This window comes from Symphodus melops (genome assembly GCF_947650265.1).
Source record: "Symphodus melops genome assembly, chromosome: 21".
Taxonomy (NCBI): domain Eukaryota; kingdom Metazoa; phylum Chordata; class Actinopteri; order Labriformes; family Labridae; genus Symphodus; species Symphodus melops.
In genome coordinates, this window is record NC_136711.1 from 6,912,162 (window position 1) to 6,928,323 (window position 16,162).

General features: G+C 43.1%; 1 protein-coding gene across 5 annotated transcripts in view; it reads left to right on the plus strand.

Moving 5' to 3' along the window:
- The window catches only part of nt5m (5',3'-nucleotidase, mitochondrial), a 40,120-nt gene that overhangs the window by 9,672 nt on the left and 14,286 nt on the right, over positions 1-16,162 (plus strand). For 2 of the 5 annotated variants that reach the window (XM_079372697.1, XM_079372696.1), the window contains one exon: positions 5,496-5,918. The exons of 1 other annotated variant lie outside the window; for it this stretch is intronic. In XM_079372697.1, coding sequence (XP_079228823.1) covers positions 5,496-5,903 — 408 coding nt within the window. In that variant the 3' untranslated portion in view covers positions 5,904-5,918. Of the gene's footprint in view, positions 1-5,495; positions 5,919-11,808; positions 11,924-16,162 lie in introns of those variants that run through there. 2 more of the 5 variants (XM_079372701.1, XM_079372699.1) reach the window with 1 other exon arrangement.

Here is a 16,162-nt window from a genome sequence, read left to right on the forward strand (position 1 = left end):
AAATAGTTGATCAGAGTCTTTGTGGGATTCAATTGATTTGTGACAATGGTATTTACTGTAATGTAATGTTTGATTTCTGATTTGATGAATCAGTATGAATCCTCCCTTTCTGCAAAGGGCTGTCAAGTCTCCTACCATTTGAATTGCTTCCTGTTCTGAGGATGTGGATTTCAAACAATCATCAACATAGAAGTTGTTGAGTATGGTGTTTATTACCTCTGCTGGAAAGTGAGCTTTATTGTCTTCAGCAGTCTTTCTCAATGCAAAGTTTGCACAACTTGGTCATGACACGGCTCCAAAGAGATGTACGTTCATCCGGTATTCAACAAGATTTTGCTGCATATCACCGTCAGGCCACCAGAGGAATCTTAGATAGTCTGTATGCTTCTCTGGTACTTTGACTTGGTGAAACATTGCTTTGATGTCAGCCAGCAGAGCAATCGGTTCTTGTCTGAATCTGATGAGAATTCCAATGAGTGAGTTGGTGAGATCTGGACCTTTGAGCAGTTGGCAGTTCAGTGATGTTCCTTTGAAGACTGTACCACAATCAAAGACCACCCTTAAGGTTCCTTTCTTTGAGTGATACACCCCATGATGTGGTATGTATACTTGTATCTTTACTTGTAACTCCATCTTACAACGAACATGGACGTACATTTTGGGGATTTTTGGTGCTGTTTTTCATTCTCTGTGGACTCCTCCGGAGACCCATTCAGTCACGGCTCCATTGTTCACACCCACGAACAGCTAATCGTGCTGTGCGATACATCCAGCGGATAGACCGGACATCCCCGTAGAGCTTCGGAGGAAGAGACGAGGATGCAGAGCCGGGGTGAAGTGCCGGGAAAAGAAAAGACGGTACAAACCATGCGTGCCGTCTTTAATTATGGAGAATGTAAGATCTCTCCCTAATAGGTGGATAGATAGATACTTTATTGATCCCGAGGGAAATTCAAGGCATCCAGTAGCAGTATACAGACAGGCAGGACACAAGACATTAGTTACAATACACACCCGCTGTCCCCCTCCCCTCTGTATACAATAATCCCCAAACAAGATTTAGGAGCCCCCTATGTGACTAAGAGTAAACATAATTACAGGTTAAACCTGTGCAGTTAACATTAGCATTAGACTTAAACTTATATAGCATACATGTACATAACCTGTGAAGGAGAGAAAACACGTGCTGAAATAAAAGAGACCTGTAAACAGTTAAAGAGCCTTAGAAGCAAAAAGTGCTGACCTTCCAGAAACAAGTGTTGTTTGTGCATGTGCAGTGGTGTTTAAGGTAGTGCCAGAGGTGTGTGTGTACAGTCATTAAACAGTCAATGTAGATCGAGTGCAGATTGGGCCATTAAAATGCTCTGCAACATAAAGGAGCAGTGATTAGCATGAAGTATCCAAAACAATAGGGTGAAACCAGCATTAAGTGTCCAAAACAATAAGGTGAAACCAGGAGTGATTGTCATTGAAGTACCCAACTATTAAGAAGCAGATTAGCATTAAGTGTCAAAGACAGTAGGGTGAAACCAGACATAATTAGGGTGATTATCATTAAAGTGACCAGTGCTCAGTAAGGTGACTATCAATATGCATTAAAATGTCCAACTGGAGGCTGACTCTGAGGTCAGCAGTGCAGATGAGGAGTGAGAAAAAGGTGAAAAATTAGTCCAGGATTCACAGTGTGCTTCTTCCCTGCCGTGACAGTGAAGTGGTGTACAGTCTTATGGCCAGGGGGACAAAAGAGTTCTTATTATCCATGAAGCACGACTGTGACAGCAGTCTGTCACTGAACATGCTCCTCTTCCCGGTGAAGGTGCTGTGCAGAGGGTGGTGTTTGTTGTCCATGATGGAGAGTATTTTGTCCAGAGTCCTCCTCTCTACCACTGTCACCAGTGAGTCCAGCTCTGTACTCACCACAGAGCCAGCCCTCCTCACCAGTCTGTCCAGACGTGCTGCGTCCCTCTTCTTGCAGCTTCCTCCCCAGCACACCACTGCGTAGAAGAGGACACTGGACACCACAGACTGGAAGAACATCTGCAGCAGCTTTTTGCAGATGTTGAAAGAGCCCAGCCTTCTCAGGAAGTACGGACAGCTCTGACCATTCCTGCAGGTAGTGTCCATGTTAGGTGACCAGTCCAGCTTGTTATCCAGTTGCACCCCCAGATACCCATAGGTCATTACCACCTCCACGTCAACCCCCCCAATGGAAACAGATTCTTGATGTGGTTTGTTCCTTCGGAAGTCCACCACCATCTCCTTGGTTTTGGAGGTGTTTAGCTAGATAGATAGATAGATAGATAGATAGATAGATAGATAGATAGATAGATAGATAGATAGATAGATAGATAGATAGATAGATAGATACTTTATTGATCCCGAGGGAAATTCAGGGCATCCAGTAGCAGTATACAGACAGGCAGGACACAAGACATTGGTTACATTACACACTTGCAGTCCCCCCCCCCCTCTCTATACAATCATCCCCCAAACAAGATTTAGCAGCCCCTATGTGACTGAGAGTAAAGGTTAAACCTGTGCAGTTGGCATTAGCCAAGTTTTAGGCCACTAAAAGGCCACTAAAAGCTGCAGATGGTTAGCACTGCACCACGTCACAAAGTCCTCGATCAGGCTCCTATACTCCTCCTGTCCATCCCTGACACAACCAACTATCGCAGTGTCATCCGAGTATTTCTGCATGTGGCAGAGCTCAGAGTTATACTGGAAGTCAGAGGTAAACAGGGTGAACAGGACGGGGGGGAGCACAGTCCCCTGTGGTTCTCCGGTGCTGCTGACCACAGTGTCAGATGTGCAGTCCTTCAGTCTGACGTACTGTGGTCTCTCTGTGAGGTAGTCTGTGATCCACCTCACCAGGTGTGAGTCCACCCTCATCTCTGTCAGCTTGTCTCTCAGTAGGAGGGGATGGATGGTGTCAAAAGCGCTTGAGAAATCAAAGAACATGATTCTCATCACGCTGCTCCCTTTGTCCAGATGAGAGTAAGCCCTGTTTAGAAAATAGAGGATGGCATCATCCACGCCCACCTTTGCCTGGTATGCAAACTGCAGGGGATCCTGTGCGTGTTGGACCTGGGGTCTGAGGTGTTGGAGCAGCAGCCGCTCAAAGGTCTTCATAACGTGGGATGTCAGAGCGATTGGTCTGAAGTCGCCTGGCTCACTGGGGTTTTTCTTCTTGGGGACCGGGGTGAGGCACGAGGTCTTCCAGAGCACAAGAACCTTCCCAAGCCGCAGGCTCATGTTGAAGACGTGCTGAAGTGGTTCCCCCAGCTCAGCAGAGCAGGCCTTTAGCATCCTGGGACACACCTTGTCCGGGCCTGCTGCCTACCTGGGGCGGAGTCTTTCCAGCTCTTTTTTCACCTGGTCCCTGGTGATGGCGGGGGGGATGAATTGTCGCTGGAGATTGTGTTTGTCCTGGTGGAGGTGTTAGGGGGAGTGAGAGGGAGGGAGGGGGTGTGTAGAGAGGTGCTGGGGGGGCAGGCACTGGCTGCAGTGATGGGGCAGTCAAACCTGTTAAAAAACAAGTTGAGCTGGTTTGCTCTCTCAGGGTCCCCATCTTCTGCATTGTTGTTTTTCTTCTGTGATGGTTTTCATGCCCTCCCAGACCTCCCACATGTTGTCCTTCTGCAGCTTCTGCTCTACCTTTCTTCTGTACTCCCCCTTTGCCTCTCGGAGTCTGACCTTGAGTTCCCCCTGCACACGCTTCAGCTCTGCCTGGTCTCCCTCTTTGAATGCCCTTTTCTTCCTGTTAAGGAGCTCTTTGACATCGCCGTAATCCAGGGCTTGTCGTTCGGGAAGCAACGCACAGTTTTAGTGGGAACCACAACATCCATACAGAAGTTCATGTAGTCAGTTGTGCAGTGTGTGACCCCCTTGACGTCCTCACCAGGAGTCTCTTGCAGGGCACTCAAAACAGTCTCTGAGAGCTTCCTCTGCTTCAGGACACCACTTTCTGAAGGTGCATGTGGTTATTGGTTGTCTCTGGATCTTTGTCTTGTACTGTGAGTAGGACCAGGTTGTGATCGGACTTCCCCAGAGGTGGTAGGGGGGTGGCAGTGTAGACGTCCTTCACGTTTGCATACAGGAGGTCTATTGTCCTGTTCTTCCTGGTGCGACAGCTTAAAAACTGGTGAAACTCTGGTAGTGTAAAGTCCAATGTAACATGGTTAAAGTCACCTGAGATTGCAATGAAAGCGTCAGGGTGCTGTGTTTGTAATCTCGAGATGTTCAAGTGGATGACGTCACACGCGGTCTCAGTGTGCGCTCGCGGAGGAATGTAAACACAAACAATGGCGTGGGAGAACTCCCTGGGTATGTAGTAAGGACGGAGACCTACCGCCAGCAGCTCGATGTCTTTGCAGCACATTGCCTCCTTCACAGTGACATGTCCATGGTGGCATCATCTGGTGTTAACAGCGCGAGTCCTCCTCCTTTCTGTTTGCTGTTGCGTTTAGTGTCTCTGTCCGCTCTCACTGTAGTGAAGCCCGGTAGATCCACGTTTGCGTCCGGGGTGTTTTGTGTCAGCCAAGTTTCTGTGAGGCACATTAAACTGCGCTCTCTAAATGTCTGGTTGTTCCTCACAAGAGCAGCCAGCTCATCTGTCTTGTTGGTTAGACAGTTAGTGTTCCCCATAACTATCACCGGAACCAAGGGATTGTACCTCCATCGCTTAGCCACTAGCCTAGCCTTTAGCTTAGCGCCAGCTCTACAGCCTCTGTACCGCCGCCTCAGCTCCTCAGGTATCGGGTGAACGATGCCGGCTTGTCCCGCTGTCCGGAGTGAGAGCAACTTCTCCCTTGAATAAGCAAGTTTTCCGCTGCTATTTCCACAAAAACACGAAAAAGTATCCATAGGATATATAAAGCTACACACCGTAAGTGTACCAAAAAAACTATAAAAGTAGAAGTTGGCACAGAGCCAAATAACAAACTAAAACACATCAAGACGAGTACGACAGTGACGGAGCTACTGAATGTGCGGCCACTCACGTCGGCGCACAGGTGAGAAGTAATAAGATGGAAGAGCTGATGGCACTCACCCAGCATCAGAGAGAATACTGTGAGTACAGCATCATGATGTTTACGGAGACATGGCTGAATGAACTCACTCCGCACATGCTCGTAACTTTGGATGGCTTTCGCCTCGTCAGAGCGGACCGGAGCCTCAGGGCCCGTGGTAAGAAAAAAGGCGGGGGAATGGCGATGTTTGTGAATGAGAGATGGTGTAACTGGGCACATCACCGTTAAAGAACAGCACTGCACTAAGGATGTGGAGCTGTTGGCTGTAAGCATGCAGCCATACTATCTGCCGAGGGAGTTTTCTCAGGTTATTGCTATGACTGTCTACGTCCCCCCCTCGGCTGATGCTGCTGCAGCAGTGTGGTGCGTCAGCAACAGACATTGCACCCCCAGTCTCTTATTCTCATCTCAGGAGACTTTAATCATGCTTCCCTGTCTGCCACTCTCCCTACGTTCATTCAGTATGTTGACTGCCACACCAGGGAAAACAACACTTTGGACTTACTGTATGCAAACACCAAGGATGCATACGGATCATTACCCCTCCTCCCGCTGGGGCGCTCTGACCACAACCTGGTGAGACTGCAGCACATTTACATACCTATGGTGAAAAAACAACCCCCCACAAATAGATATGTAAAGAAGTGGTCTAAGGAGGTCACTGAAGCGCTGCAGGACTGTTTTGATACCACCGACTGGGATGTGCTGTGCAGCCCACATGGAGAGGACATCGACAGCCTAACCCACTGCATCACAGACTACATAAACTTCTGTGTTGAGAACACTGTACCCATCAAAAAAGTACAGTGTTTCTCTAACAACAAACCCTGGGTGACTCCTGAGCTGAAAACCCTGCTGCACAAGAAGTAAGAGGGTTTTTAGGTCTGGAGACAGAGAGGAGCTGAGGATGGTGCAGAAGGACCTGAAGAAAAAAAATCAATGAGGGGAAAGCCAGCAACAGGTCAAAGATGGAGGAGAAATTGCAACAGAACAATGCAAGGGAAGTGTGGAAACTGTGTGGAAGTGTGCGAACTCCCTGGCTGCGATGACCTCACCACACTTTCCCCCATAGGTTTGGACATGTGCAGTAGTCGAGAACAAACATAAACAAGAATGGCGGCGGATTCGCTTGTGCTATGTGCTTCAGCAGCTATTTGCATTGTATAAACAGAACCTTGATATGATACATAGTATATGTCGCCGCCGAAAGAGCATCGAACACTTGCGGCAAATTGTTCAACCTTTACCCAAGCACAGGGCGACCATACGCAACATTTAGGTAAGACTTGGGAGAACTAGCCGCTAATGAGGATGTTGTGGAGGAAGTGGTTGTACTGGTGAGTGTCGCGTGTGTCGTGTTGTAAAGTTCCACTGCCCACTACTGGCCGAGCGTGAGAACTACATCGGTTTCACTCGGGCAAGACCTGCCGTGTAGACGGTCTGTACTTCGAATCCGGAGTGGGGTCGTTTCGATGCGTTTCTGTCACAGGGTCTCCGTGTAAACGGGGCCTGAGTCTGGAGAGGGTCCCTACTCTGTGGAAGACATCCTGTGTGGTTCCAGTCCCCAAGATATTGCACCCCCGGGAGCCTAACCACTTCAGACCTTTGGTCCTCTCCTCTCACCTGACCATGGAGAGGCCATCCTCGTGGGGGGGGGGGGGGGGTGTTTGGGCAGGCCATCCTCACCAACAGTCCCAAGGAACCTAAGAGAGCTCAGGAGCTCCCAGAAAAAGGAGAGGTTAGAATATAAAAATAGTGACAAGCAGTATAAAGATATGAAAGCTGGGAGAGAAAAATGGAGAGAGAGATAAGAGATCCTGGTGCCAGTTCCCCCGGTAGTCTAGGCCTATAGCAGCATAACTATGAGCTGGTCCTAAGCCAGCCCTAACGATAAGATTTATCAAAAAGAAAAGTTTTAAGTCTATTCTTAAAAGTACCTAGTGTGTCGGCCTCCCGGACCCCGACTGGTAGACGATTCCAAAGGAGCGGTGCCTGATAACTAAAGGCTCTACCTCCCATAGTACTTTTAGAGACTATAGGCACCACGAGCAGGCCTGCATTCTGGGAACGTAATGTTCTTGATGGAAAGTACGGTACAATTAACTCTTTAAGATAGGATGGTGCCTGACCGTTTAGAGCTTTGTAGGTGAGAAGAAGGATTTTAAATTCTATTCTAGATTTTATAGGGAGCCAATGGAGAGAAGCCAATACAGGAGTAATGTGGTCCCTTTTACTAGTTCTAGTCAGAACACGAGCTGCAGCGTTTTGGACGAGTTGAAGGGTCTTTAGAGATTTATCATAGCACCCTGCTAAAATAGAAATACAGTAATCCAATCTGGAGGTAACAGATGCATGAACTAATTTTTCAGCATCATTTTGTGACAGGATCTGCCTGATCTTAGAGATATTACGAAGGTGAAAATAGGCTGTCCTTGAAATTTGTTTAATGTAGGAATCAAAGGACATATCCTGATCAAACAGAACTCCTAGGTTCCTAACAGTGGTACTAGAGGCTACACTAATACTACTAAGGGCCGTCATATCGGCAGAGAAAGTCTCTCTAAGGTTCTTAGGTCCAATCACTATAACTTCAGTCTTGTCCGAATTTAGCAGCAAGACGTTTCTGGTCATCCAGGACCTAATGTCCTTGAGGCAGGCTTCTAATTTGCGAAGCTGATTGGTGTCTACTGGCTTCATTGATATGTATAGCTGAGTATCGTCTGCATGGCAATGAAAATTTATGTGAGTGTTTTCTCATAATACTACCTAGAGGAAGCATATATAATGTAAATAGAATCGGCCCAAGCACTGATCCTTTAGGCATTCCATGGCTAACTTTGGTGTGCATAGAGGACTCATCATGAACATGCACAAACTGAGATCTGAGATCAAGTACCTGGGTGTTCACCTCAACAAAAAACTGGTCACACAACACCAACGCCCTGTACAAGAGTGGCCAAAGTCGACTGCATCTGTGACGACTGAGGTCCTTTGGACTGTGCAGGACTCTGTTACAGATGTTTTATGAGTCTGTTGTGGCTCCTGCACTTTTCTATGCAGTGTTCTGCTGGGGAGGTGGGAGCACAGAGAGAGACAGGAAGAGACTAAACAAACTGGTCAGGAGGGCCGGTTCGGTCCTGGACTGTCTTCTGGACTCTGTAGAGGAGGTGGCTGAGGGGAGGAATATAGTGAAGCTGACATCCATCATGGACAATCCCTCTCACCCCCTGCATAACACTGTGGGGTCTCTGAGCAGCTCCTTCAGCAGCAGACTGAGACATCCACCCTGCAAGACTAAGCGCTACCGCAGGTCATTCATCCCATCTGCAGTCAGACTGTTTAACAGCATCACCACATGACTCTGCATTATAATCATCTTTATCATTAATGTTACACACTGTGTGTTTTAATTCCTGATCTGTCTTTACACGAACGAAAGTGTACATAGTGTTTATGCCTTGTATTATTTAAATCTATTTTTGTATTTTTCTTTAACCCCTTTATTTAATTAATGTAAACTGGCTCATAGCTGTTTGTAGCACTTGTTTACTTTTAAAGTGTTTTTAACATAAACAAAAAACCAACATTTTTAATAATGACAAACAAAAATCAGAAAATTCCAAATTAAAGGAGAGAGAAATATTTAACTGATGATTGTATTTAATAAAAATCAGGAGACTTGGATTTTGATTTTAAAATAAATGTTTGTATTGGAAAAAAATAAGGAAAAAAATAAATCAATAACAAACATTCGATTGGAAAAATAAATCTTCAGCTTTTCAAAGTTCAAAATTGTAAATGTTCCTCCTTTGGAAAAAACAATGTCTTTTAGTCCAAAAAAACAGAAGTTCATCCTTCTCTTACCACTCTGGTAAGAGCTATGCAGTCTTGTTGAAGATGTTTTAGTAGAAACTGTCGTTGTTCCTCATTGTGAGCTCGCCACCCGTGCAAGGGGGGAAAAAAACCCAGCCAATTCCTGATTCAATCTCTTACAGAAGTTTACAAAAGTTTGTCGCTGTGATTCTCCTCTCCGTCTGTCTGTGTCTGCCGGTAAGCTTCCTGCTTCCTGTTTATGGCCCGACTGACGGCAATCGGATCTATTTAAATCTCGTGAGATTGGCACCAAATACCGCGGTATTTTAACCTCGCGGTTAATAAATTTACTTTCAATTTAAATTAAATTTATATCACTTCTTAAGCAATAATTCTTAAGCAATAATTTAAAAAGGTTTTTTTATTTTACATTCTGTGACCTGGGTTACATGTCCTTTTTTTCTTTTTGCTATTTGATGCTGTTTGTATTCCCTGTTTTACTGTTTTTTTGGAGCTGTTGTGTCACCCAAATTTCCCCCTTTGGGGGATGAATAAAGATTATCCTTATCCTTACTTCCTCAAACAGTTTGGTTGAGATTGGTTCTAAAAGACAGGTTGGCTGTTAAGACGCAGAAATAATTGAATTTAGTTCTGAAAGGTCAATTGGAGAGAAACAGTGAAGTTAATATCAGGATTTAGAACTGTTTCTGCCACATCAGAGTTATGGGAGGAATCTGCACCAGGTAAGGCAGGAGGTTACTTATTTTGTTTATAAATGACACTTATCATTGATCAGCACAGGACAACACTGTAGTAGCGGAGAACAGAACCAGAAGTGACAAGTACATTGCAGTACCCCGTCTCCAGGGACCACTCCATCCTCTAGAGGCCCATGCATTTTTTCTTTTTCTTTGCTATTTGGGCTTATTGGAACCTAATTAGAATAAAAACTAAGCATCATCTTTTGACATGATGTACTTTTAGGGGAAAATGATGTCCACATATGTGGACTCTTGTTCTGAATTTCCATAAAACACAATGAAGTCACTCTTTATTTCCACCTTGAACACAGCAGTTTTTTCTTGACTGCTTTTGCATGTTTTAATAACACATACACACACATTTTTGAATGTGTTTTGAATATCAGAAAGTAAAAACAACATGGAACATTGCATTTTTGCCACTTTTGGACAGTTAGAACTACGGTATGGATCATTTGAAAACCTGCAAACAGGAAGACACTGTATGCCTGTAACAAAAAATAAAACTATGAAAAAAAAAACATGTTTAAATTGTCACATTTCTATCAGGCTACTAACGTGTTTTGACTACTAACACATCATAGTGAACAAACAGAACAAAAGTGTTGCCCCTTTTTGACAGTCACAGTTACAGTTTGGCTTTGTAATTTGAAAAAAGAACAGGATAGGAGAAAGGTTGCAATCATTGAGGACAGTAGGACCTTACGGAGGCCCAGGGGTCACCTGATGACCTTCACAGAATCTGAGAAGAGAGGAGTTGGAGGAAGAATGTGAGTAATCGCACACACATACGCTAGCTCACACACGCACCCACTGTCTGTCTGTGCGTGTGTGTGTGTGAGTATGAGTGAGCGCACGTGTGTGAGCGTGTGACAGACAGACTGGCATATAGCCCTGAGACCCTAACTACATAACATAAACAAAAATCTACTAGGTCATGGCTAGCCATTATCTGCAACACAGAGATGTGCTCAGTGGGTTCAGGAATGAGACCCTCATCCTCACTGCTGCTTTGCTCTTGTGGTGATGGTTGCTAATTTTCATCCAGGATGGGATCGTCATTGTCAGATAAATCCAAATCTGAGTTGTCTCCATCAATTAACCTAAGTAGCTCCAAAGCTTTTTGCACAGAAAAACGCTCTGGAAATAAAAACAGGACAAATCAAATACAGATATCAATGTCATTCATGTAGTTATGTACTAATTATTTGTAAATGATTTCAATAGTACTGTACAATGTAGCTGCTACAGCTTTTAACTGCACCAATTAGCTGCAAGCTGGTTTAGTTTAGTCGCATATTACATTTTACTGACATTTTTAACCCAACTAATCTATGTAGGTATATATGTATTTAGTGATGAATTGAATGAATTATTTATTACATTTAGACAATATACAGCTTTTTAGCTGCACCAGAGATGCTAATTTTCTCATTTTACATCTGTGCACGTTTACTAGCATATTAGCTTTTTCAAGGAGCTTCAGTCTATACGTACACAAATGTGTACTTCATATTTAGCAACATGCTAAGTTCATTTTTTTACACTTTATTTAAAAAAATGTGCTTGTCATGACAAGTGTCCAACACTTCTATAAATATTTAAATAAGAATAAGCCATAAAATAAGACCGGACTCCTTACCTGGTCGATGTCTGTGTATGGAGCTGCCACTTTGAATCGTCCCTTGTTGTCAGTCTTAGGTCAGTCTTTTACCGTAGCTTGTTAGACTCTTCTGACACCACCAGATGGCAGTGTAAGTGCCCATGTACTTATCTATAATGGCCCCAATTCACCAGTGAACACGATTGTGGACATAAGAGCTAAAAAGTGCTGTCCACGCATGTGGCCGCTAAGCCTTAAGAGGTTAAAAAGACTCAATGTGTTGCTAGTTAACTACAGTGGGTACGGAAAGTATTCAGACTCCTTTAAATGTTTCACTTTTTTGATTTTAGCAAATTTGATTTGCTAAAATCAAAAAAGTTCATTTTATTTCTCATTACAGAAAAAAAATAGAAATGTAGACATTTTTGCAAATTTATTACAAAACAAAAACTGAAATATCACATGGTCATAAGTATTCGATGTATATCAGATCAGGTGTTAATTTCAGCACGTCCCCACTCTGTAGGAAATGGGATTTTATTATGTAACCTCCCTATTTACATCTCACCAGTTTTTTGGGTTTTTTTTTTGTCTCTAGTACGCCTGGGTGGAAAAGTATTTGGGCCATGACTTTGTCGAGCGGGTGATCCTGACTAGAGACAAGACATTAATCACTGGAGACATCCTTATAGACGACAAGCCTGATATTCTTGGTAAGAAATGCATTTTTTTTTTAAATGTGTGCAAACAGTGTTTTTTCTTCTCTGAATATCATAAAGTGGAATTTTCAGGACATGTTCAAGACAGCAGCTTCATTTTGGTGGGCCCCCGACAAGTAAGCAAAATAACCCTGAAAATATCTTGGATATTGCAAAGAGTGCATTTCAGGATGTGATGGATATAGGGTTGCAACAACAAGTAGGAAAACCATGTCTTCAACTGAAAACTTTAGTGAATGTGCGAAACAAGTTGAGGCTATCTGAAGTAGCTCTCTCACCATGATTGTCGTAAGGATGATCGAACAGGACATGTGAGCCTCCAAAACTTTAGACGGGAGAATAAACTGCAACTTACAGGGATGAAACAAGAGTTTCATCAAACTAACAAATGACTAAAAGTGGCAATGGAACTGATTGAAGAACCATTGTAGGCTGCAGCCAAATGATGAAACTGCTACCTTGGAAGCTAAGCTGCATGGCCGACTGTCTGGCAGAGGAAACGTCCGAATCAAACTCGAAGAAGTAGATGGTAATAATATATCCAGCTCCCTGGAAAACCTTCTTTGGGATTCCCTAGATTTTCTAAAAGATACAGAACTAAAGCTCAACCCCCATACAAAGACAAACAGCAGGAATTCCCAGCAATAAATCTGGCTGCACAACAGGTAGTGATATATCTTTTTGCCGGAAAATCTTCAATCTAATGACAGAAACTGAAGGCATAGTTATCTGTCGGGGGGACTGGAATATTGACCTTAACCCCAGACTAGGTTTTTCAAAAGAAGACTTCTATACCACAAAACGAGATTACACCTATGATTTATCATCCCCATGCTGTCTATTCCAGAATTGACATTTTTTTATTTTTAAAAAGATCGTCAGAAAATGTATGATCGTGAGATAGGTAACATTGAGGTCTGAATATGCACCCCTTTTGTTAAAGGGATACGTCACCTATTTACATGAAGCTGTGTATCATTAGAAACATGGTAGTAGTGTTGAATGGTCGTGAATCCAACCCTCATTTTGCCCAGAGACGAGAAATTTTTTTTTTCTTTGCTTCAAAGTTTTCTTCATGTGATGCACAAAGCATCATATTGCATTTATTGCATTCATGTTGCATATTGAATTAAATTCAACGATAAATAGGCTAAAAGCTAATAAGTCAACTGGACCAGATGGCTATCCTCGTGAATGGTATTCCTTTACATATAATGGTCCACTGGCTTATTATTATGAACCTGTTAGATGTGATAGAGAGCAGAAACAGGTAGGATTAGAGGAATAATGGCCTCAGGAGAGAAGTGAAGTTGTTGTTGAGTAGAGACCCGGAGCAGGCGTCCTGCTGAGTGACAGGTGTCAGCTCGCCATATATGGGCTTGTGCTGTGTTCACATCAGCATATGTAAAGTTTGTAATCACTTTCAATCAATTAAAAAACAATTTGTAGAAGGTGCAAGTGCCGATCATTCACCCTTACATTGTATGAGAGTTGGTCGTAAAAACGGCAAATCTGTACAACGTATTACGGTACCGTGCGTGAGAGAGAGAGAGAGACATAGAACCCGATTACACGGCCTGTGCAAATGCAGCACTATGTCTTAATTGTTTATTCCTGATGCAGCCCAGTGCTCACGTTGTTATAGAAAATACAGTGTATGGTGCAGGATGCTCCTGATGTGAGTTCACAGTGCACGTCCACAGTTTAATGCGTGCTTTTGCACATATATTAGGCTACTACAAAAAGTTTAACATTTTAATGGGATAGAGGACCGACAGACGTAAAGCTTTGTGTTTCTGTTTGTTTCCAAACTGCGCGTTCCGTCTTTCCCCACTGCCCACACACACACGCACACGCTCTCTTGCAACAGAGTTGGATTTATGATAAATCGTATGACTACATATATTAATACAGACTGTCCGGTGTTTATTACGCGCAAACTAGAGAATATAACAGAGGATTCCAGCAGATCAAATCATTAAACGCTTGTCTGCGTATATAATATTTTATGTTAAACAGCCAGAGATTTAAATCATTAATAAGGAAACGCTTTTGCGCCTGATGCCGAAATATTCAACGTGTCTGTTCGATCGTTTCTGAGGTTGTGGGAATAATTCACCAAAAAACACTATGAATAATCAAGCCACTTACACTATGCACCCGAATGTGCGGCGCGCAAATTACAAACTATTGCAGGGAGGCATCCTGTCTATTCTCACTCACTACCACGTATCATTACACCTCTTTAATCATGTGATGTTTTAGCCTGTTTTTTGTGCTTTAATTCTTTTGTGCTGCTTTCTAAATGTTTGTTTGTAAAGTGTTTCATGCTCTCGGTGCAAGACAAGTTCCCCCAGGGGCAATAAAGGCTTCATTCATTCATTCATACACTTACGCATAAAGCGATCAAAGCAGAGTAACAGAACGCGACTCCCTTATGTTACGTCATAAGACACGTTGTTGAAAAAAAGCGAGTTCTATACAGCTATGCTAAAAACAGCCACTTTCTCCTCTAAATTAGAGCACTTATGTGTTGAAGAATATACAGAAAATTCATGTACTTATTCTACAGCCCATATCAGACAACATGAAGTGTTAATTTAAACTTTTTTTTTAACCTGCAATATGTTCTTTAATAAATTAAAGTCTTCTCTGAATTTTTAATGCAGCTTTGAAAGATAGGAAAATTCAATCATTATGGAATAATTCCACCATTATCGATCTCTGTTATTACCAAAGAAGGAAATCGTTCAGACCAATTTCAGTTGTTTAAGTTCTTTATTCATATACCGCAATTCTTCCAAGAACAGTTGATGAGGTACTACCCTAGTTTATCTACACTGACCAGCATAGATTTAGGTAGCCTGCCGCGAAACCGCTTTTTGCACGGCCTATTTTAAAAAAACACGGCCTTGAAATTATTGCACGGCTTGACCTCGGCCGTGCAAATATCTACATTTAATAGACGTGCTTACTACACGGGTTTCTATACGGTGCACTAAATATCTGATTAGGCTGCATTCTAATTCTGGCAAAGAATATGTTTGCAGAATACCGGTACTGAAAAGCTTAAACCCGATCCCGTTAACGTTTCTACAGCCACCTGTGCCTTATTTGGTAGACGGCGTGTCAGCCGGATGACGATAGCCGCTATGTAAATAGCGTCATATGATCGCATCTAACCGCTAACAGCTAACCGCTAACTAATGAATTGAACAAAGGAGAAAAACGCTACACAAACAAAACCAACGCTGGAAACATCCAGCAGTTCATCCACTTTGTCATTGGCATGTGACTCTTTATTACAAGAACTCAACCAAGCTTTGTTTCAGAGAAGGCCGTGAGCAGCGAGGAGAAATACACACGTAAACAATCAGCTGTGTTATTACACTCAATGGTTTAAACACGGCGGAGTTTTGTTTACCGACGCAACACGGGAAGTGTCGATTTTTTCAACCAATCAACGGACTGCAGGGTTTAGCTTCACCTTTTCGGGTCAGCTCCACATTCGAATATGCTGACAGATGATTGACTTATCAAGGTCTAGGGATCTATTATTACTGGATGACACATGTAGTATTATGAATTTATTTGTTTGTTGTTTGTTTTTTAAAGAAAGTGCAGATAGAAGTAGTGGGCCAACAAAGGGGTTAGACAACATGAACCAAGTGAGTCAAATGATGAAGGGGTGTGTCAGGGCAGGGGCTGTACAGTAAATCAACATTATCAAGCTTGGGAAAACTAAAATGTGTAACAATGCATCTTATTGAACAGAATGCACCATTTAGAGACTTATTCAGTTTTCTTCAAAACCAGTGTGTTAGGGAGCACATAACCTCCGCTCTGCCGTGCCGCGCCGACGTGAGTGACACTGAAAAAAATTTGCACCCCCTGTATTTTTTTTTTGCACCCCCTGTTTTCCCATTTCTGCCTAAATCACTGCTGACCAGACAAGTTTAATCTCACAGAGACAATCATAATCATTTAAGACGCAAACACACATACAGATGCAGAGAAGGTATTTGACTGTGAGTTTTTATACAAGGTCTTTTAGAGATTTTGAATTTGAAATACTTTATTAATCCCTGAGGGAAATTCTCGTTTACACTCTGTTATTTTAGGAACGTTCTTCTCACACACATTGGGCCGAAACACACACATGCACAAACATGAACTTGACATGCATAGGTGGAGAGATGTCAGAGTGGGGCGGCTGCATACTGCTATGTAGGG